A 21563-nucleotide genomic window follows, 5' to 3' on the forward strand; every position below is an offset into this window, starting at 1 on the left:
AATCCTAGCGCCATGACTACTGTTGGTGCATTGTTGTCCGTCTGTGAAATGTGAAAGTGTGATGAAGACGGCCAGACCACAACTAAATTTGGGCCCTTCACTGGTGTGCATGCACTCAGACAGACATGGGTGTTTCCACAGTGTTAAGGTTGAAAACATTCTTTGTGGTCAGGCAATCTGACATTTGCACCAAACTTGCCACATAAAAACCTTTTGTTTATGCTTATAATAAATGAAACTTGGCACTGAATAACACACTGTTTTGCCACAGAAAAGTTTATTTATTTAGAAAATGTTTTTGACACAAGATGTTTTCCCCACAGCTCCAAGGCGATGCGTCGTCCCAGGAGGTGATGACGATGTTGGAGAACGTGACAGAACGCGAGATCAATGCAGGCGATCTGAAACGCACAACCCAAAAACTGCTGCCGAAGCTGAACCAGGCTTTGAGAACGGAGATGGAAGCCGCTCAGGATGTGCCAGTTGCCATTCGCAGGAAGAAGATAAAGAAGTTTGCTCAGGTATGGTTGGTGCCATTACAACACTTCATCCTTCATCCGGGATCACGGGTGGCCCAGTTGTCTAAGTGCCGCGATTCGCTGTGCAGAGTTGCGCCCCTTGGGCACGGCCGAAACCTATGATTGTGGGTTCGATTCCCGGTTTACCCCGATTATGTATATAGGCTTGTCAGCACCATACCCGTGCTCGTGGGTTTCACCAAAGTGGTAAACGTCTGAGACCTGCATCACTTCGGGTTTTCCTCCCACATTAAGCTGACACGCCGTGATATAACTGTAATACTCATGAGATTCCAACTGTTAGTTGACTCAACCTCTCTTTATGTAGCCTTGGTGTTCCCATTTACCGGTAATTACCAGTTTTTTACTGGTAAAATTAGGCTTGGACTGGTAATTCATGTGACTGCCAGTCCTTGTGGACTGGCAAATATAGTACCTTATAAACATCTTTGTTGTTGAACAAAACATATGCAGTATTCAAATTTTTTCGAACGAAGTCAGCTTGTCTGTTACCATCAGGGTTTCCCCTTGTCTACTTTTAGTGGAAGGAAATAACATTTTGCCTTGCTTTGAGGTTAAATATGTGCAGTGACTTTGTCTCGAAATATTAAAAAATAAGAAAGAAAATTGTGACTGAACTTTATGTGAATGACATGTAGATCTAACTATGTTACTGCAGAGATGACATCATTGCATTGAACATGATGTTGAAGGAATTAAAACCAGGTAAATTTCATACATTTTATATTTATTGAAAGTTGGGACTAACAAAACTTAGGGGGGGGGGACTGGTCATTTTTGGAGTTGACAGTCCACGAGGACTGGCAGTTTCAAAAGCCAGCGGAAACACTGAGCTTACAGGAGAATCAGCTATGAAGCCCCTTTGTAATTAGTTAGTACTTCAATTTACTTCACGTGTTTGCGATTACATATTTAGAATCTGTCTTTTGCAGACATTTGTGAACACAAGTAGTAACCTGTTGTCACGGAAACAGAAGAAGTCGTGGGACCTGCTGCCGAAGTCCCAGTCCCAGGAGGCGGCGACCTCACTGATCATCAGCGTGGAGAAGTCCGCCTTCCATGTAGCCGAGGTCATGGAGGTCAATGATGCCAGCACCATGGTCAGCGAGAATCTCGGTAATAACCGTTACTGATTATCTAAACATACAGTTTGGTGAATGCAGGACATTGTCAAATTTTCTGTTGGTTCTGAAAATCATGTATGTTAGAATATTGACATTGAGAGACTAGAAGAAAGAAATCTCAAGAGACTCTCTGTACATTTTTATGATATGGAAAGAATTATATGACAAAACTATCAAGAAATATTGAGATTATTGATTGAACTTTTGCAGTTCAATGCCATTTTGAGTTTTTGTGCCAATAATGACCATTAACATTCATATATAAACTCATATATAAGCTTTTCAAATCTGTAGCTCACAATAACCATATACAAGTACATTTGTCTTACCAGTATTCATGATGTGTTACGAACGAGTGAGTGAGTGAGTGAGTGAGTGAGTGAGTGAATATGGTTTTACGCTGCTTTTAGCAATATTCTAGCAATATCATGTGGGGGACACCAGAAATGGGATTCACACATTGTACCCATGTCGTGAATTGAACCCAGGTCTTCAGTGTGACGAGCGAACGCTTTAACCTCTAGGTTTCCCGACAGCCCCTATTCATCAAAAGACATATACATCCTCATTAAGTATGTTAAAAGTTTTTACCCTGTCTTCTTGCAAATACTTTGCATTTCCCTGAAAACATCGTGTGATGTCCGCTGGTGGGAGTCGGGGAACAATCTATAATTAGGTGAATTGTTGACTTGGTTGATTGCGTGTCATCATTTCCCATTGCTCATAATATCAATCACAGGTTTGTCTGGTCTGAACAATTTACAGGCCGCAATCGTATCGCTGGAATGTGTCAAACAACAAACATCATGTGATCTCTCGATGTGTTTCAGTGTTGGAGGTTAACGTGAAGAATGTCCTTGGTGGCATTGAACCCATGACCTTCCCATCCAAAGAGGTCAAGGAGGATGCTTCATGGAATAAGAGGTCAAACCATATCTCCATCCCAGCTCGAAGCCTTGTCAATGCAGCCAAAAAAGGTAAGACGTGGCTGTCTTATGGGTCCCCGGGAGGACAGGAGAATCTGGCTTAGAATGTGATTCGTTTGCATCATCTCATTAAGAAGAATATGAGTGAGTGAGTGAGTGAGTGAGTGAGTGAGTGAGTAAGTGAGATTGATTCGTGCCTTCACAAGGAATGTTCACAATTAGTTCATAGAGTTTTCTGTTTGATTGAGCCAAAAAATAGGGATTGAATTGTAAAAAGGGAGTGTCATTACTTTGAAATCATTTATGTCATTTGGATGCAATGACACACAATAAGTGACTGGTTGAGGATTGGAGGGGGGGTGGGGGACTGCATCATATTTTGCTGACCACCATTTTTCATTTTTTCAGTCCCCCCTTTATAGTTGGGATTCATTTGGCGACCTCCCTCTTTCCCTGTGTTATTTTTTCATCACCCCCCCCTACCCCAATCTCATCCCCCCACCCCCAACCCCTAAATCTTGCCCCACCCCCCTCCCCTATAATTAATTATTAATGACCAGTTTCAAAGCCTGGTTAGAGGAGATAGTGTTTTGTTTCTCAGATCGTAATTCACTGCTCTTGATATAAGCAGCCATTGTAATAATCCATTTTATCACCCTACAAACAAGAGATATAATGGATAACTGCTGCAGTAACCAATAATTCATTTTTAAGAAAATATATGCTCAAATTATACCCATGGACTTAAAAACATTGATAAAAACATCAATGATAAGGCTTATTTTAATTATTTTGATTTGAGTGATTGAATTTATATTCTAATTAGATTCAACTGTATGGACTTGAAAAATAATCTGGTGACAAAGATCTTATAACGTTTGTGTGTTTCTTATTACAGGTGTGGTGACTGTTGTTTTCTATAACATTTGTGTGTTTCTTATTACAGGTGTGGTGACTGTTGTTTTCTATAACGTTTGTGTGTTTCTTATTACAGGTGTGGTGACTGTTGTTTTCTATAACGTTTGTGTGTTTCTTATTACAGGTGTGGTGACTGTTGTTTTCTATAACGTTTGTGTGTTTCTTATTACAGGTGTGGTGACTGTTGTTTTCGTTGTTTACAACAACCTGGAGCAGTTCATGCAGCCCAGGATGCAGTCAGAGGATCAGCCCGAGAAGGAGGTCAGAGGTCGAAGCACCTCAGACATGTCCAATGAGATCATCGTTACTTCCCCCGAGGAGGAGGAGAAGGAGAAGAAGAAGGAGAAGGTCGTCAACTCCAACATCATCTCAGCGTCCATCAACAACAGAGAGGAGGTCAAGCTTTTTGAGCCTGTCGAATACACTATGCAACATTTAAATGTGAGTGGAATTTTATTCAAACTTTTTTTCTTGGTGCAATCTATAGTGATCCGTGAAGATCCAGGGTAGAACAGGTCTTCAGCAACCCATGCTTGCCGTGAAAGGCGACTATGCTTGTCATAAGAGGTGACTCACGGGATCGGGTGGTCAGGCTCGCTGACTTAGTTGATGCATGTCTTTGTATCCAAAATGTGTGGATCAATGCTCATGATATCAATCACTGGATTGTCTGGATCAGACTCGATTATGTACAGACTGCCATCATATAGCTGGAATATTGCTGAGTGCAGCATTAAACAAACAAAAAACAAAAACATGCTATAGTCCTCTATGAGAATAGAGGGGTGGGGTGGGGGTGGGTAGCCTACTGGTTAAGTGTTTGCTTGTCTAGCTGAAGATCTGGGTTTGATTCCCCACATGGGTGCAATGAGTGAAGCCCATTTCTGGTGTTCACACCATGATTGCGGCAGTGATTGGGTACCTTTTAGGATGAGATGGTGACTGTCAAGAACCTCACTGGCAGCTTGGCTTGTATACTCCCAAAGAACCTGAAAACCATAAATCGATTCGATTTGTATTTGTCTGCAACATTTTATGTCAGTGTATTAGTTCAGTAGATACATTGTGTTTAACATAGGAATTCACAGCATCAAAGCTTGTAACTGGCGACCAATGTGCTTAACATGAATAGCTGAGACTCACATTTTCTAGTTTTCTTGATCTGTTTAAACATGAGTTTGATTAATTTGTTTGTTTCAGCCTGAAGTGAAATCCAACCCCCTGTGTTCATACTGGAAGATGGATGACAGGTAAGAGTACCTCTTGTTGTAAATACATTGGGTCATTATAGGATAGGTATTTCTACTTGGACATTGCATGCATGTCATCGATCCCAAATGCCTGGATTGATGCTCATGATATTAATCACCGGATTGTCTGGTCTAGACTCACGTTTTTACAGACCGCCGTCATATAGCTGGAATATTGCTGAGTGCGGCGTTAAACAACAAACCAACCAACCAACCAGCTTGGACATTGCTACACTTTAGAGTTATCTCCCTTTACAGACCTGTACTTATGATTAAATAGATCAACATTTGCTCAATTAAAGGAAGACAAGCACAGTGGACTATGTGTATTCCAGTCTACGTCTCGATTTTGTTATTATAGTGCCATTTGTAATGTTGAGACATTTTCTCAGTGTAATTTGTAATATAGGGGAATCATCCCCTGCTGGATCGATATGCTCATAACAGTATAGGTAGCAGACAAATAAAATGGGGATGAAACTAGGGCTGGGACGGGTAACTCCGGTACTCGGGCGGGGTGGGTACTTAGTAGGACCCGGGTACCAACAGGACTACCCGGACCCGTGGTTCGTCGCGTGAGATATTGTACAACAACTGTAACAATAAAAACAATCGTTCACAGTGACATCCCCATGGTGATATTTAAAAAAAATATGAGTATTTTACACACAAAAAAACCTAGGTTTTTATTTATGATGTGAATGTGAATAATGTAGTTGACAAATGGCATTGTGAAGGTCGAAATACAGCTCGTACCCAGGAATAGGCCGGTTCCCGGGTTGTAAATTTGGACTCACCCCAGCCCTAGATGTAACAAGTTTTTCACTGTACTATAGTACACAACATTAACCAGAGTGAAGTATTGAGAGGATGTTTGTCTGTTACAGTCAAAAGCGAGGGCAGTGGTCACAAGATGGCTGCAGCATGATCCAGACAAACGACACCCATACAACCTGCAAGTGCAACCACTTGACCAACTTCGCAGTTCTCATGGACATCACTGGCACCAAGGTTTGTAGGAGATGAGATAGTTTTACATATACTTGAGTGAACATTTCAGTGCAGTTAACACATTTTTGACTTGAATCATCACATCTGCAACAAGCTATATCATGAGTCAAGGTAACTTTAGAGTTATCTCCCTTGATGTGTCTGAACTGATTATGATATAAGAGCACCGACTCATCAAACCATATCACTTTATGAAAGGATTCATTGAGTAACTTAAGCTCTGTTCACAATGTGGGGGCACAGGTGGCCGAGTCGTCTAAGGCGCCGCGATTCGCTGTGCAGAGTTGCGTCCCTTGGGCACACCAGAAACCTATGATTGTGGGTTCGAATCCCGGTTCGCCCCAATTATGTTTCTAGGTTTGTCAGCACCATACCCGTGCTCGTGGGTGTCACCGAAGTGGTAAACGTCTGAGACCTGCATCACTTCGGGCTTTCCGCCAACATTAAGCTGACACGCCGTGAATAACTGGAATAATGTTAAAAGCGGCGTTAAACCTACCTCACTCACTCACTCACTGTTCACCATGTAAGAATTGGTCTTTAGCTACCCTTTCTTGTCTTTGTCATAAGAGGTGACTAAGGGGATCAGGTGGTCAGACTCACTGACTTGGTTGATGAATGTCATCGTATACCAATAGATTGGTGCTCATGATATCAATCACTAGATTATCTGGTTTGACTTGATTAGGTACAGACAAACTTCACCTAGCTGGAATATTGCTGTGTGCAGCAATGATCAACAAACAAACAATCTACCAGTCAAACAAAGACAAGTGTTCACCCATTACCAGTACAATGTTGCTCCACCTTGCAGCTGTCGCCGGGCCACATCCTGTCTCTGCGCATCATCACCCTCGTGGGCTGCATCATCTCCATCATCTGCCTCCTCCTCACCTGGATCACCTTCGTTGCCTTCAAGTGAGTAGCTCGCATATAGCTACAAGCACCTGCTTGTGTTTCTACCGAGAACATGGACATGTGTGAAGAAAAGCTTCGTCTGTTTTAGTGTTATGGTCATTATTGAATTGCTTTTTTCAAAATGATATGTCTTTGTATCGGTATTACTATGTATGTTTTTAGTCTGCTATTCTTATTTGAATTTGTCTGAAATTAAATTGCTTGTACTTAAGTTAAATTATATGGAAATCTGATGCACAAGATAGCTGCTTTGTGAATGTGTTGTAGTTGCATAGTGGAAGACCATATATTTGTAAACCTTACCCCCAAAACAGGATCCCATGTGAGAAATCCATGCAGAATAAGTCCTAGTTCCTAATGCTTGGTCTGAGAGCCAACTTAATTAGAGTGAGTGAGTGAGTGAGTATGGTTTTACGCTGCTTTTAGCAATATTCCAGCAATAACACGGCGGGGGACACCAGAAATGGGCTTCACACATTGTACCCATGTCGGGAATAGAACCCGGGTCTTTGGCCTGACGAGTGAACGCTTTAACCACTAGGCTACCCGACCGCCCAAATAACTTACTTAGAGATCAGGGCCCCATTCCACAAAGCAGTGTTAGTGCTAAGACCATCGTAACTCCCATACGGTAACATAGACTTCTGACAGCCGTAGTGCTATGATCGCTTTGTGGAACGCTGGTACAGGGCTGAGGTTGGTTCAGTGTGTGACCTGGTTGTTTGTGTTGATTGTTGCCCATTACTCCAAATCATTGGTTTGTAGGGTCATGATTTGACTATTTTTTAAGCTTCTGTAGTATAGCTGTAATATGTTTGCCTTTTATAAATGAAAGATTTTAAGCTGTTTCAGTTGCTTTGATATTTCTCTTTCTCGTCTTACCAGGAACCTCCAGTGTGACCGAACCACCATCCACAAACACTTGGTGTACAGCCTCATGTTGGCCGAGATTATTTTTGTGGTCGGAATTGGTCAAACAGATCTAAAGGTATGTATATCACCTAGATTCTTTATATGCTTGTTGAGTGGCCTGGCAGTGAAAGCCTTGATTCATCCATTGGAAGACAAGGGTTTTTATTGCTCGTAAAGCGAAGAGGTTTAAGACTATGCTTGCTGTCCTTGATAACCAAAATCCAAGTAGAATTACACTCACTCACTCTTACGCTTCAGGGATAAAATACCATGGGTGCCTCAGTAAGGGTTAATCTGTGTACAGAGAACCTCTGCCTATATAAGTTGTTACTGTTAGAGTTAACAGTGCCTGTATAAGTTGTTACTGTTAGAGTTAACAGTGCCTATATAAGTTGTTACTGTTAGAGTTAACAGTGCCTATATAAGTTGTTACTGTTAGAGTTAACAGTGCCTATATAAGTTGTTACTGTTTGAGTTAACAGTGCCTATATAAGTTGTTACTGTTAGAGTTAACAGTGCCTATATAAGTTGTTACTGTTAGAGTTAACAGTGCCTATATAAGTTGTTACTGTTAGAGTTAACAGTGCCTATATAAGTTGTTACTGTTAGAGTTAACAGTGCCTATATAAGTTGTTACTGTTAGAGTTAACAGTGCCTATATAAGTTGTTACTGTTAGAGTTAACAGTGCCTATATAAGTTGTTACTGTTAGAGTTAACAGTGCCTATATAAGTTGTTACTGTTAGAGTTAACAGCTCTAATACTGGCTTGAATCAGTGATTTGAATCTGATCTTTTGTCTGAGTACAGATGACTGAGTAACCATGATCTCTGTGTTTTAGATCCTGTGTTCAATCATCGCCGGACTGCTCCACTTCCTGTTCCTAGTGGCTTTCGCCTGGATGTGTCTGGAAGGTGTCCAGTTGTACGTCATGCTCATCGAGGTGTTCGAGACGGAGAGGTCCAGACTCAAGTGGTATTACCTCTTCGGCTATGGTAAGCAGCAGGACCTAGGATTCGGTTTGTTAAAACAAAAATGGCTAAATGAGCCGTGGGGTAGCCTAGTGGCTAAAGTATTTGCCTGTCCTGCCGTAGACCCTGGTTCGATTCCCCACAGGGGTACAATGTGTAAAGCCCATTTCTGGTGTCCCACGCTGTGATATTGCTGGAATATTGCTGAAAGCAGCCTAAAACAACTCACTCACTCACTCACTCACTCACTCACTCACTCACTCACTCACTCACTCACTCACTCAGGCTGAATAGGTCAGCTCTAGCCCATGGTTACTGTAAGAGTCAATTTCAATGGGGATTGGGTGGTCACAATTTGTGACCTGGCTGTGTATGTCATCATGCCCTGACAACGTTGATGGTTGCTCATGTTTTTAAACACTGGTTTGTTCCACCTAGACATGATTGTTTACCAGCCACTGTGATTTTACTGCAATGTTGGTGGCTGTGGCATAAAACAATAATCATTCATTCATTTTAATGATAAACAGTGTGTACCAAAAACTTGCACTACATTAGACAGGTGGATCATCGAAGTGTTGTCTTTAGTAATTGACTTGTTTCTTTAGTGATTGTAAACATTGTTAGAAAACTGAATAAAAAAGTGTGGCCACTAGATTTTTCAAATTTCAGTAATCACTAGGCTCGTGCTTCAAGAAATGGTGTTTTTCACTCAAACCATGCCACGTTTATGGAGCACATCTGAGCACTGTTTCCATTCTAGCTGACAACCACACAGGAACAGGTGGCCCAGTGGTCTAAGGCACTGCTCTGTGCAGAGTTGCTTCCCTTTGCTGCATCATCTGTTGGTGGTGGGATCAAATCCCAAATTCACCCTTTCTATGATTTGAGTTTTGTCAGCACCATACCCATGCGCGATATAATATGAAGTGGTAACAATCTGGCATGTTGTGATGTTACTGAAATAATGTTCAAATCAGTGTTTATCCGAGATCCAGTCAAGGATTCACACTAATTACTAAGGTTCCCAACCTTAGCTGATAAATTAATACAACTTGAAATTCTGTTATTGTATGGAAAGGGATAAAGATGAAATTCTAAAAGGATGTTTATCTTTTCAGGCGTCCCCCTCATGATCGTGGCTATCTCTGCTGCCGTTTACCACCAGGGCTATGGCACCGAGGCTCAGTGAGTTCATCATTGGATTTTAGTTATAAGGCACCATCATTGATCAGACATGTCCTCATGTTAATCTTTGAAAAGGATTTACTCTATGTTATTGAAACAGTTATGGTTTTTGTTTCATGTAGGGAAGTTTGGAATTGCAATTCCGAATTTTTTCTTTGTATTTTATAAGTAGCCTTACATACAACGCTAGTTGTTTTTACAACCATGTCAGCACTATGAAGTACCGCATTCGAGTAATAAGCTCCCCGCTCTAATAAGCGCCCACGGCGATATTTGCTAATATATTGGCACGTGAACAATCCCAATTAGCACCCTTTCCGATTGATCAATGTAAATAAGACTTATTTATTCGCGTATAATACGCACTACTGTGTTATATGCACCATTATATGGGCAATTAAATTCTGGAAAAATATATCTGCCATAAATAAACATTTCAGGCTGGCAGCATAAACCACGAAATTTAAATTCAACTCCGGTTTTTTTCACCAAAATAATATTTTAATAAGAGCCCCCTATTTCTAATTTTGAGAGCGCCCTGGGCGCTTATTACGTCGAATACGGTAAGTTTAGTATGGAAAACAAGAATGATATTTGTAAAGTCAGTGTGTCTATGGCACTTTTAGTCGACAAATACTTATATGAAAAATAATGTTATATGTTTCGTTATTCTTCAGTTGCTGGATAAACACTAAGAACCACTTTATCTGGAGCTTTGTGGGGCCGGCCTTGTTTGTCATGACAGTAAGTTCAGAGATATCCAAGCACAATACTCGCTGCTACGTTTCACCAAGTATACAGGGGGCATGGGTGGCCCAGTCGTCTTAAGGCGCCGCGATTCGCTGTGCAGAGTTGCGTCCCTTGGGCACGCCAGAAACCTATGATTGTGGGTTCGAATCCCGGTTCGCCCCAATTATGTTTCTAGGTTTGTCAGCACCATACCCGTGCTCGTGGGTTTCACCGAAGTGGTAAATGTGTGAGACCTGCATCACTTCGGGCTTTCCTCCCACATAAGGCTGACACGCCGCGATATAACTGGAATACTGTTAAATACGGCGTTAAACCCAACTCACTCGCTCACAACCTGTTGACATTGTTAGGACATTTTTCAAATGTTTTCTTAGGAATGAGAATTAGTCTTTTGTATTTTCAACAATTGCATTTTTTCTTTTTGTAACAACATTGAATATGAAGGTACAGCTAACATTTGTCAAGAAGGCTGATTTTATTGGTTTTCATAAAGAGTGTTTCTAATAGTATAATGCAAGTCTTTGACTCAACACAAACATTAATTTAAAATAACCTGGGATCACAGACTCTCTCATAGTCAGAGTTTGAAAATAGGCCTTCTTCACTCACTTTAGCCATTATGTCTAATACTTTTCATAACATTATTTACAAGTTTTATGTAACTTTAAAATTTCCAGTGAGACAAAATGGTTCCTTATCATACCCGACCCTTGGTTTTAAATGAAGCAGCATTCAACAGTTATTTGATAAAGTGTAGGCATGTCATGGTGTAGAAAATATATTTGGGGCTAATGTCAGTGTTGTTAATTTCAGGTGAATGTGGCCATGTTAAGTATTGCTATATACATGATGTGCAAGCACGCTAACACTGCCAACTCACTGAAAGAGAAGTCCAAGCTGCAGAAACTCAGGTGAGAAAACTTACCGTGCAAAGTGTGTTGTTGTACGTTCCAGGTAGAACTATAGGTTTGCTACTAGTTACAGTTTTGCATTAACGTAGATCTGCAAGGCAAGCATATTTGACTTGGAGTAGTAATACGTTTTCTTGTTAGGTGGAGGCATTGTATATCTGGGTGTTTGTTTACATTTAGGAGATAAATATATTCTATTATTTACCGGTGTTTAATCAACGATGAACCCCATCAATTTTTAAATACAGGATAGGTTTATCTCCCTTTTGCCATGACTAAAATGATTTTTTCCAAAACAGACTCTTTTCCATGCGCACATATTCAGTGCAGTGATGTGGTCGGAATGCTGTGGGCCTAAATGTGTTATTAATAAATAAACTTAAAAGTGGGCGTGATGAAAATCATCTTATACATCTAGTCTAGGAATTTAATCTTTTCATCAAACCGAGTCGGCTCCAATTCAAATTTTCAACTAGGTCTAAAATGTCATTAATGGCGCCAATGGAAAATTGTATCGATAGTCCTATTAGGTCAGACAACATGTTTGTTTAGATATACCAGAGTCATTGCATGCAAAATATTCCTGCCCGATGTAAAGCAGCCCTAAAATCAGTCAGGGTTATCGTTCATTTCCCATGTCAAATTTAGAACAGTTAACCTATCAAGTTAGATCATCCTTCAATGTGCTGGTAGAACTGAGTGGTTGAGATACAATGTCTGTGTCGACTCACAATGCTGCACTGTTTCACACTTGTGCAGTGATTGAATACAACTTTACCCTGTGGGGAGTCTGAGGCAGGAAAGGTCCCCAGTACTCCTGGTTGTCCAAATATATGGACCGCCTCCATTGTCTAGTGGTAGAGTGTCCGCCCGGAGAGCGGAAGATCAGGGGTTTGAACCCCGGCCACGTCATACCAAAGATGTTAAAAGATGTTACTTGTTGATACCCTGTCAGAGTCAGAATGTCAGAATGAAAGCCTGTAGACATACAAACTGATAATAATATTTTACCCGCATTACTCAGCCGGATTACTCATTATCTTCCCGGGTGTTGATTACTCAACATCCGGGTTTTGTGTTTGTGTTGAGTAATAATTTCGTTCTTTATCTCTATTCTTTCCTACATGGTATGGGCGGTCAGGTAGCCTAATGGTTAAAGCGTTTGCTCGTCACGCCGAAGACCCAGGTTCGATTCCCGACATGGGTACAATGTGTGAAGCCCATTTGTGGTGTCCCTGCCGTGATATTGCTGGAATATTGCTAAAAGTGGCGTAAAACCATACTCACTCACTCACTCACTCCTACATGGTATATTGTATGCTAAGATACTTTATTTTAAGGTGGTTAATGGTTTAAAGGGGACAAGTTGAGAGAGACTGGTGTATTAAACTTGTATCAAAGTATAGGCAGTATTAAGGTTATTAATGGAAATCAGGTTGTTATGACATTGTTTTATTAGAAATTGTTATTATGCTTCAAACAATTGTTTACAAAATAAATCTTGTATTGAATGATGTATTTCTGCAAAAGTAAACACAAAGCTCTGTTTATTTCTCACATGGAGATTACAGCATTGTAAGTGTTGTTATGCAAGCTGTTTAACATCTTCCCAAGGCAAGGGAGTTAACTGACTATAAAAGTCCAGTTTCCACCCTTGCCAAACTAGGCTGGTATTATGGAGTTACATGTTGGCTGGACTAACGAGTCTTTGCATAGTCCAATCAAAATAGTGTAGACTGTCGTGTAGATTTTGGTCGATTGCAGGATTTGCAAAGCATGTGCATCGTCAACTCGTTGTCAACAGATATTTTCCAAATCTTTTCATGTTTTTAATCAAGGTGCTCACGCATTGCGCGATGTAAGACCCGTTTTATCACAACATAGACCTTGATTATCGATCAGATCGTCTTGACTGGGCGCCACTGTTTTGTTTGAAGCAAATGCAAATGTTACGAGAGGTGGAATCTGATTGGTCTAAAGGAGAGGCTTAGAAGGGACATAACTCGTAATAGCCACTGGTGGCGCAACGATAGAGCCCAGTAATTCCAGTCTAGTTCGGCAAGGGTGGAAACTGGACTTTTAAAGTCAGTTAACTCTCTTGCCTCGGGAAGATGGTTGTTTAATGAAAAAGGTGCAATTCTTTGAAAAATGTGAAAACGGAAATCTGTTATTCTGTTTTGTGCTTGCGTCTATGGCAGTAGTGAGAGTGACATTGCCTCTATTGCTGGTAGACCACAGTGCTTACCCAAAGTGTTGAAGGAACTTCCGTAAGATTGTCTTGGAGTGATATAGAAACCCTTATCCCTTTGATTTTGCAATTCTATTGATTCCAGTGTCTGGTCTTTGTCCATAACTATCAGCTACTGTTGGACAAAATCATTTTAACAAATTTCTTTTAAATATGTTAATTTATTAGACTGAAAAAAAAATCTATTGAAGCTGACGTGAAAAACACTATTAGTATCATTGATTACCCTATTTGATAATTCTATGCTGTTTTAAAGTAGCTTTGATATGTGTGGACAAAATACTGATATTATTTGTTTCTACATAAGTTTGATTATCAAACCTCCCATTTCCTTGTTCACTTCATTTTTTTATTCACGGAATGCTGATAGATGATTGGTTTTTGCTTTGTTCTTTTCAAATACCCATCTTTTCTTTCATACAAATTAGAAATATATCCATTTTGTTTATCCCATAACATTTTCAGTTTGTTTGACTTTTATATATCTTATACATGTATTTAAAAGTGTGACAAAGGAATCTTTGAATTTACACTAAGCATGCAAAATGTGATGGGTTCAAGGTAATTTCTGTGTACAAATAAAACTAGTAAATATCACCTAACTTATTTACTTTGTAAATATATTTAAAGATGGAAACAATTTGCAAAAATAAGTCCTATGACAAACACACTTTGTTCAAATGTTCAATCTGGCAAATATTAAGAAATTTGGTATACTTTCATGTGTAAATATTTCAATTATTTGTCCTAATCGTGTTACTGTATAATGAATGATATAGACAAGTATTCCATGTATGAAATAGACAACTATTCCATTTCACTGCTGCACCCAGTGATGTTGTTCAAACTGTCTCAACCATCGAGTGTTCGGAGCAGTTGCCTCCCCTTGATTGCTCTCCAAGCGTTCGGGATAAAGTGTGAGCCTGCCATGGGTTTCCTGTTCCATCGCACATTTCATTTCAGATTTAATTAGCAATTGAAAATACGACCTTAACTGCACTTTGACACAATCATTTATTTCTCAAATGTTTTAGTTGCATTAAAACAAAGTTGCTAATTATCATGGGTAATAAAACAAACTAGTTATCACTTATGTTTTTCTTATTATATTATTTATATTGATTAGAAGAAGTACATTTTCTTTTTTGCAGCTGTTATTAGCATGAAATTTGGAATAATTTGTTGGATAGTTTAAGTACCATCATTATTTTACAGATATTTGATGTTAATTTCTGTTTTATTATTTTAATATCCCCAGTCATTTTAACTCATAGCATTTTTATCATATTGTTTATGAATGTTCACATCTATCCACTGAACAGAGCATTGTTTTTGAAAATAAATATTGTTGATGATAATTTCAATTCTGATTATTGTTTGGGTAAGATACTTCCATCTCATTCCAACACTGACGATCAAGGTTATAAACTGAAGTGAGTTTGATTGCATTGAATATTGTGGGTTTTGAGTTACTTCCCCTTATGTGAAATATATGAGTAATCTCCCTTTCCACAGAGCTTGGATCAAGGGGTCGCTGGTGCTGGTTGTGCTGCTAGGGTTGACTTGGAGCTTTGGTATTCTGTTCCTCAATCAGGAATCCGTTGCCATGGCGTACATCTTCACGATCCTCAACTCTTTGCAGGGAGCCTTCATTTTCATCTTCCACTGCATCATGAATGAGAAGGTACAGCAACAAAATATATGGCCATTACTTGTAGCATTGAATTAAACATACATACACAAATCTTGAATATACAATGTCAATGCCAGAGAATAACCAGTCTTGATTATCCGCTGAAACAGATTCCATATGGCATAAAAGGCAAAATAGTGATGAAAATTATATGAATGGATCACTGAAAATCAGTGATCACACCAGGTTTTCCTAAAAGGGTAAGCATGTCCTGCCCTCCTGAAAATTGAGAAGGCATTTTTCATATGTTTCATATCATAATATGAAAAAGGTCTTTGAAAATGATAATCTGATCTTTCATATTTAAGGGAACTCTGAATGAGATTTACTGAGTTGGCAAATAGTTTAATTGTACTATGCTAGCTGTATATTTGATAGTTTCCTTTATTGAAGAACCATTAAGTTTATTATTTCTTTTTGCAAAGATGAAAGATGTTGTTATAAAGATAATTTTGCACCTGTTTTGTACCCACAAAAGATTTCTGAGATGAAAACATTTCTTCTTCTGACAGATATATATGTAAATGCATATTATAGAAAACAACAATTGTTTGTCTTCGATGAAATCCAGTACATTTTTTCTACTGTCTTAGCCCACCCTTGAGATAACATAGGTGATCCTTACCAGAAACTGTGTCAATATTAGCCATTTATATATCAGGATCTATTTCTTATATGAGACATCAACATTATGTACTGTTGATAAAATGTACAAGCTTTAAAATATTAACCCCTATTTAAAAAATGATGACTCCCTCAATAGAATCCGACCTTAGCAACGTCAGACAAGTCGATTTTATGGACAAGTTGATATTTCCTGCATATTCTCACAATCCTCATGTCGATTACCTGTACTTTTGCTCCCAATACCGATTGTAACATCTCTCCCAGTTTTGGATGCGATCAATCGGCCTTGGCGTTTATCTGCATTGCCCAGCTACATCTATGGGGAACAACTCACTAGACACCCCCCTCTAAAAAATAATGTCATGAAACATATGACGTCATCAAGTTGCGAGCGCGTGTTCGAATCTCCAGAAATGACGTCATGATAAAATAATGTTTTATTGTGAAATAAACCACGCTTTGTTCTTCATTGTTCTTTGCGATTTATCAAATGGCTATCTTATATATCATGACTCATGAATGATATGTGTATTTGTTTTAGGTTCAGAAGGAATATCGCAAGATAGCCCGTAGGACAACATGGCTGCCCAAATGTATCCGTGTCAACTTTGGCGGCTACAACGGACACTTGTCAAGCTCCCCAAACCAGTCGTCTGGATCCGGCCACAATGTGAGTGGAAGCAAATGTCCTCCTGACGTCTCATTTCACACTGTAGAATAATTGAGGCTGCATTTTAACACAATTTACTTCATGAGAACTACTTTATATTTCATGGACAATATTTATGGTAGTATTTGTTTCCTTTCCAGTACTTTTCGAGACTGTTTCCGGGCCGACGTCGCAACCGGTCACCATCAGCTTCTACCAACAGCTCCACCAAGCCGTTCCTCAGCAGCAAAGGTATGGGTTAATTCATACAACCTTGATCATCAATGCAACAGACACACATGCAGTATAATTGCTGACTTTGGCAAAGCAAGTCGCTGTTAAATGGCCTTCTCAGATATTGTTTTGTTTGTTTGTTGTTTAATGCCGCACTCAGCAATATTCCAGCTTTATGATGGAGGTCTGTACATAATCGAATCTGGACCAGACAATCCAGTGATTGACATAATGAGCATCGAACCACGCAATTTGGATATGATGACATGCATCAACCAAGTCAGCGAGCATGAACACCCGATCCCGTTAGTGGCCTCTAACGACATACGGTAGTCGCCTTTTATGGCAAGCATGGGTTGCTGAAGACTTGTTCTATCCCGGATCTTCACAGGTCTTCTCAGATATTCTGACAAGCTTTTTGGAACCAAGCGCTTGTGGTGAGAGTGACTGCAATGGGTTGGTGGTCAGACTCGGTGACTTGGCTGAATGTGTGTCACAGTGTCCAATGGCATGCATCATTGCATTGTTTACCTGGTAAAATCTTGATTATTTAGTCTGCCATGATATAACTGTAATATTGCAGAATTAATCAACGTTCACTCACTCAATCAGTATTTGACCCCAGTGAAATTTGGGGTTAGAATTGGTCTTCAGCAACCCATGCTTGTCTTAAGGATCCAGGAGTCAGACATATCACTGTATCCCAATTCTGTAGATCGATGTCCATGATGTCAATCACTGGATTATATAGTCCAGACGATTTTTTTACAGACTGCCGTCAAATAGCTGGAATATTACTGTATGTGGCGTTAAACAACAAACAAACAAACAGAACATGTATTTGCAATCAATAAGTAATTATTGCTTTTGAAAACATTAAATTCACTTGATGATGCCTTCAGATATGTTAGAGTAAATTGTCCTTTTGTTACGTTGATAAATTGGCCGTTTAACTGAAATTGAAAAAGATGACAGTTAATAAAAGTTTTTCCTATCAAAAAAAATTCTGTAATTTGTAGGACATCGCCAAAGTCTGACTGTCAGCTCCACCAGCCGGGAAAGCAGCTTGTACCCTTCCACCATCAATGGCTATGTGTACACCGCCAACAACAACGACCCCCACAAGTCACCCACGAGTAACGGGAAGGGATTCACACCCTTGTCTCCCTGCTTTGAAAATGGCGGCATTGCCGGCGACCTTTCGGAAGTCATTGACTGCTCCGTGATTGACAGCGAGGCAGTGACCGAGTATTGCCACAACAATCTTCAAGTCTGTGAAGAGAAGAAGCGGTATTCCTCCGGCTCAGAAGATTTCAAACCAGTTGAGGAAATTGAACATGACCGACTCTCCGCTCTCTCTTACAATTCCGTAGCCAAGAATCGCGATTCATTCATCTCCGATACTGATGAGGACGGGAACAGTGAGACTGGATTCACAGGAGATATGGAGAGGAATCTTATCAACAGGTTGGTGGTGCCAGGGTCTCGGAAGAACGGTGTGTCCAAAGTGAGAAAACAGTCTCCATCACTGGGCAACATCAATGATTGTAAGGTGGATCCACAGCAAGATAAAGTCAATAGTAGCACGCCGAATCTCAAGTATAAAGACTCTAAGGGCAAAGCAGGTGTGGTGAAAGACGCTAGCAGTGTTGTTCAACACAGCATGCCAGATCTAAGTTCCAAAGCTGGAGGGGAATCGACCACAGCTAATGGACACGTGGAACCGTTGACCTTTGTGAATACCAAATCAAAGGTCAAACGGCTGAGTTCAGATATTCAAATAAGGTTTGATCCCCACCGATTTGACCTCTCGTCAACGGATTGTTGAAATTTCAACAGTTTAAATTTTCAACTTTGAAAAAAGCTTAGATTGCTGAAATTTATCTGTTGATAGAAAAAGTATTTTTCTAATGAATGTCGGAAATATGTTCTTGGTTTTGAGAAACTCATTGTTACACACTTACAGATTGTAAAGTTGCATTTCCCAAATCATCCACCTTGCCAATAGACTACAAAGTTGTTACACGTAATAACAATATTTTTAGTTATGAACATTGCCGGGTAGACTGTTCTTGCACTGCTTAACGAGGTACAGTATTAACTGTTTTCATCTTCCTAAATCAAAATACCGGTACACTTACTTTAAAACATAACTGAAAAACCCCAGTACAAACATGATAATGTTTGTGTTATTTAGAAGATAATCAAGCAAGAATGTGTGCCTTAAGATAACATTTGAGTTCATGTTGCTGAAATAGATATAATTATCCCAAACTATATTACAGTATGTATTCACATTGGCATTTCCAAAGAAATGAACATATCATTGTTGTTGTCATGTTGGTATTTGTGAACTGTTTATAAAACATTTTTCAGTAAAAGAGTGTCAGTTACATTGGAATTGATATGATATTCCTATTTAAAATGTTGTGAATATGAGTTTCGTTAATATTTGTGAATGATATGATCATTCTCATTTACTGAAAACTGTTCTATATTGTGTGCCATGATGTTCCTAGAACAATCAGTGGCTGCTGTTTTTGAACATCAAACTTTTTATGTTACTCTGTCATATCCATTTTCAACATTTTGTTTGTTACATAGTTCAACCTTAATTTTGCTTTTCACTGCAATGCATTTTTGCCGACTGCTATTTTTCAGAGGGTTTTGGTTAAATCCTGTTTTAGTATTACGTGAGGGTAAAGACTGTAGGTGGATCTGATAAGATCATGAAAACTGATATTTAGAATGCTTTGGCATCAGAAAAAAAGAAGCCCAATGCATTTTTATACCTTTTTGTTTATTTTTCTTAATTATTTCCATGTCATCTTAATATGATTATTAAGTTGGTGTGATGGGTTATTTCATGAGGAAATATTAATTTTATGTCCAGGATTGCAGTTATCTTTTCATAACAGTATCTTTATCTACTTAAAAAGCAATTACAAATACCGTACATGTGATTTTCTCTGTACACAGTAATTATTTTCAAGCAAACTTCTGATGGCGATCTGATTTTATATTTTGCTTTCATATGTTTACTAGTTCTGTAGCGGTTCCAAACTTTTTCTGTTTGTGTGTGTACTAGGTGTACTGTTGATCACAAAAAAAGGATATTTCCCTTAAGAATCCAAAGCTTGCGCATTTGAAAATGACATAAATACTGATGATATATCCCCTTGGAATTTGAAGTGGGACCAGAAAAGTGATATGTATATTGAATTCATTCCAAATACGACTTACCAAACGTTAGGTGAAAACATTAAAGTGGAATTAAAGGAAATATAACACAAAAGGGCTGTCTATGAAAAATGGGTGAGACTTTAAAGGTTATCCATTGTATACAGAAATCTACCAAATGGTTTGGTCTGGCCTTAATGCTGTAGACATTATCCTTCACTTATTTATTAGCCTCATTATTGGCCACAGTAAATTAATTATAACATTTTCATCCACACTTTTAAAAAAATATGGAGCTTTTTTTTTTTTTAAAACAAACTCAGAATGACAGGTAGAGCTACGTACTCAGTGTTTGTCATCAAGTATAGAAAGCAGACATACATAGCAATTTTTCTTATTATACGTTTTTGAGACGAAAATCTAATAGTTAATTTATTATGGCCCGAGGTGAATCTTCCATCAATAGAGTGCTGTAAGCATCGATGGTGCTATCTGTGTACATAGTTTACCTTATGTATTATGTCCTGGATGTACACTTCTGTGTTGTCTAACTGAAAAGAAACTGTGACCAGATCTGGATAGTAAGTTACAGCTGAAATCTGTTAGTTTTAGCCATTTTAGAAAATTTGGACCTTTTATTTTCAAGTTATTATGACATGGCTGTGGTCACATTCATGCAAAATCTGCAAGTTTTTAGGATAGTATTGTATAGTCACTTGTTAACACACTGTTGTGTAATGTATTGTCTTCCTGGCAACATGCCATATCCCAGTAATGGCATTAAACTCATGTTTGTTAAAGTATCAAGTGTGAAAGGGAAAAGGCCCTTCACAGGTTAAAAAAATTATTTTGAATAATATATGTATAGACTTGATGAAAACATGTTTGTTACATGGAGAAAGAAATCCAAAGTTGATTTTCCTGATAAACCGCAGGATATATTTGGTTTTGTGAAGTCTTCGACTTTTAGTACTCATGAATAGCAAATTTTGTGTTAGCTAAACTATTTCAGAAATAGTCTGCGTTTTATCTCATTCCTTATCAGAAATGCAAAGTTTGAAATTGACAAGTCTATTGTCATAACCTTTTGACTACTTTGTCTTTTTCATTTGTCACAAGTCCATGTGAGATGTTAAAATATGATATGTAAATATTGTGGTTCTTTGTGCCGTCATGAAGGAAACTTGAGCATTTTTGCCATATTTATGTCTTCTATAGGACTGAAATTGACAAGTATGCATGTACATACATGTCCATCATTCATCTCGTTTCTCCTCGTCTCATGAGTGGGACGCTCACATTGTTGACATGCCTGTAGCAAATCTCTGTTTGCATTGATTATAAAGGACCAAGTTAATTCTTGAAGAAGACAAGAGTTGTGAATGTACATATAAATATTACCATGGTTTCTTGTGCTAGATCAAAGGTGATCACATTTGTCCATAATTTTGTATGAAATTTCCAATCAATTGAAAATAAAATAATGTACATATATGTTTAGTTTTTTTATCATGA

At 38.9% G+C, this 21563-nt stretch overlaps 1 protein-coding gene and 1 long non-coding RNA gene across 5 annotated transcripts in view; both read left to right on the top strand.

Annotated features, from left to right (window-relative positions):
* The window catches only part of LOC124147954 (adhesion G protein-coupled receptor L3-like), an 82814-nt gene extending 61272 nt beyond the window's left edge, over positions 1–21542 (top strand). For all 4 annotated transcript variants that reach the window (XM_048399548.1, XM_046518814.2, XM_046518815.2 and 1 more), the window contains 16 exons: positions 324–521; positions 1472–1655; positions 2494–2640; positions 3680–3948; positions 4708–4757; positions 5645–5768; positions 6583–6686; positions 7572–7674; positions 8439–8592; positions 9690–9756; positions 10434–10500; positions 11320–11417; positions 15181–15349; positions 16527–16655; positions 16796–16886; positions 17888–21542. In XM_048399548.1, coding sequence (XP_048255505.1) covers positions 324–521; positions 1472–1655; positions 2494–2640; positions 3680–3948; positions 4708–4757; positions 5645–5768; positions 6583–6686; positions 7572–7674; positions 8439–8592; positions 9690–9756; positions 10434–10500; positions 11320–11417; positions 15181–15349; positions 16527–16655; positions 16796–16886; positions 17888–18696 — 2763 coding nt within the window. In that variant the 3' untranslated portion in view covers positions 18697–21542. The remainder of the gene's footprint in view (positions 1–323; positions 522–1471; positions 1656–2493; positions 2641–3679; positions 3949–4707; positions 4758–5644; positions 5769–6582; positions 6687–7571; positions 7675–8438; positions 8593–9689; positions 9757–10433; positions 10501–11319; positions 11418–15180; positions 15350–16526; positions 16656–16795; positions 16887–17887) is intronic.
* Positions 13409–14643, top strand: LOC125382022. The gene is made up of 2 exons (XR_007222143.1): positions 13409–13684; positions 14499–14643. It is a non-coding gene; the product is annotated as an uncharacterized LOC125382022 (long non-coding RNA).
* Positions 21543–21563: the final 21 nt, after the last annotated feature.

This window comes from Haliotis rufescens, unplaced genomic scaffold, assembly GCF_023055435.1.
Source record: "Haliotis rufescens isolate VD_foot unplaced genomic scaffold, xgHalRufe1.0.p SCAF_2, whole genome shotgun sequence".
In the NCBI taxonomy this organism is placed as follows: Eukaryota; Metazoa; Mollusca; class Gastropoda; order Lepetellida; family Haliotidae; genus Haliotis; species Haliotis rufescens.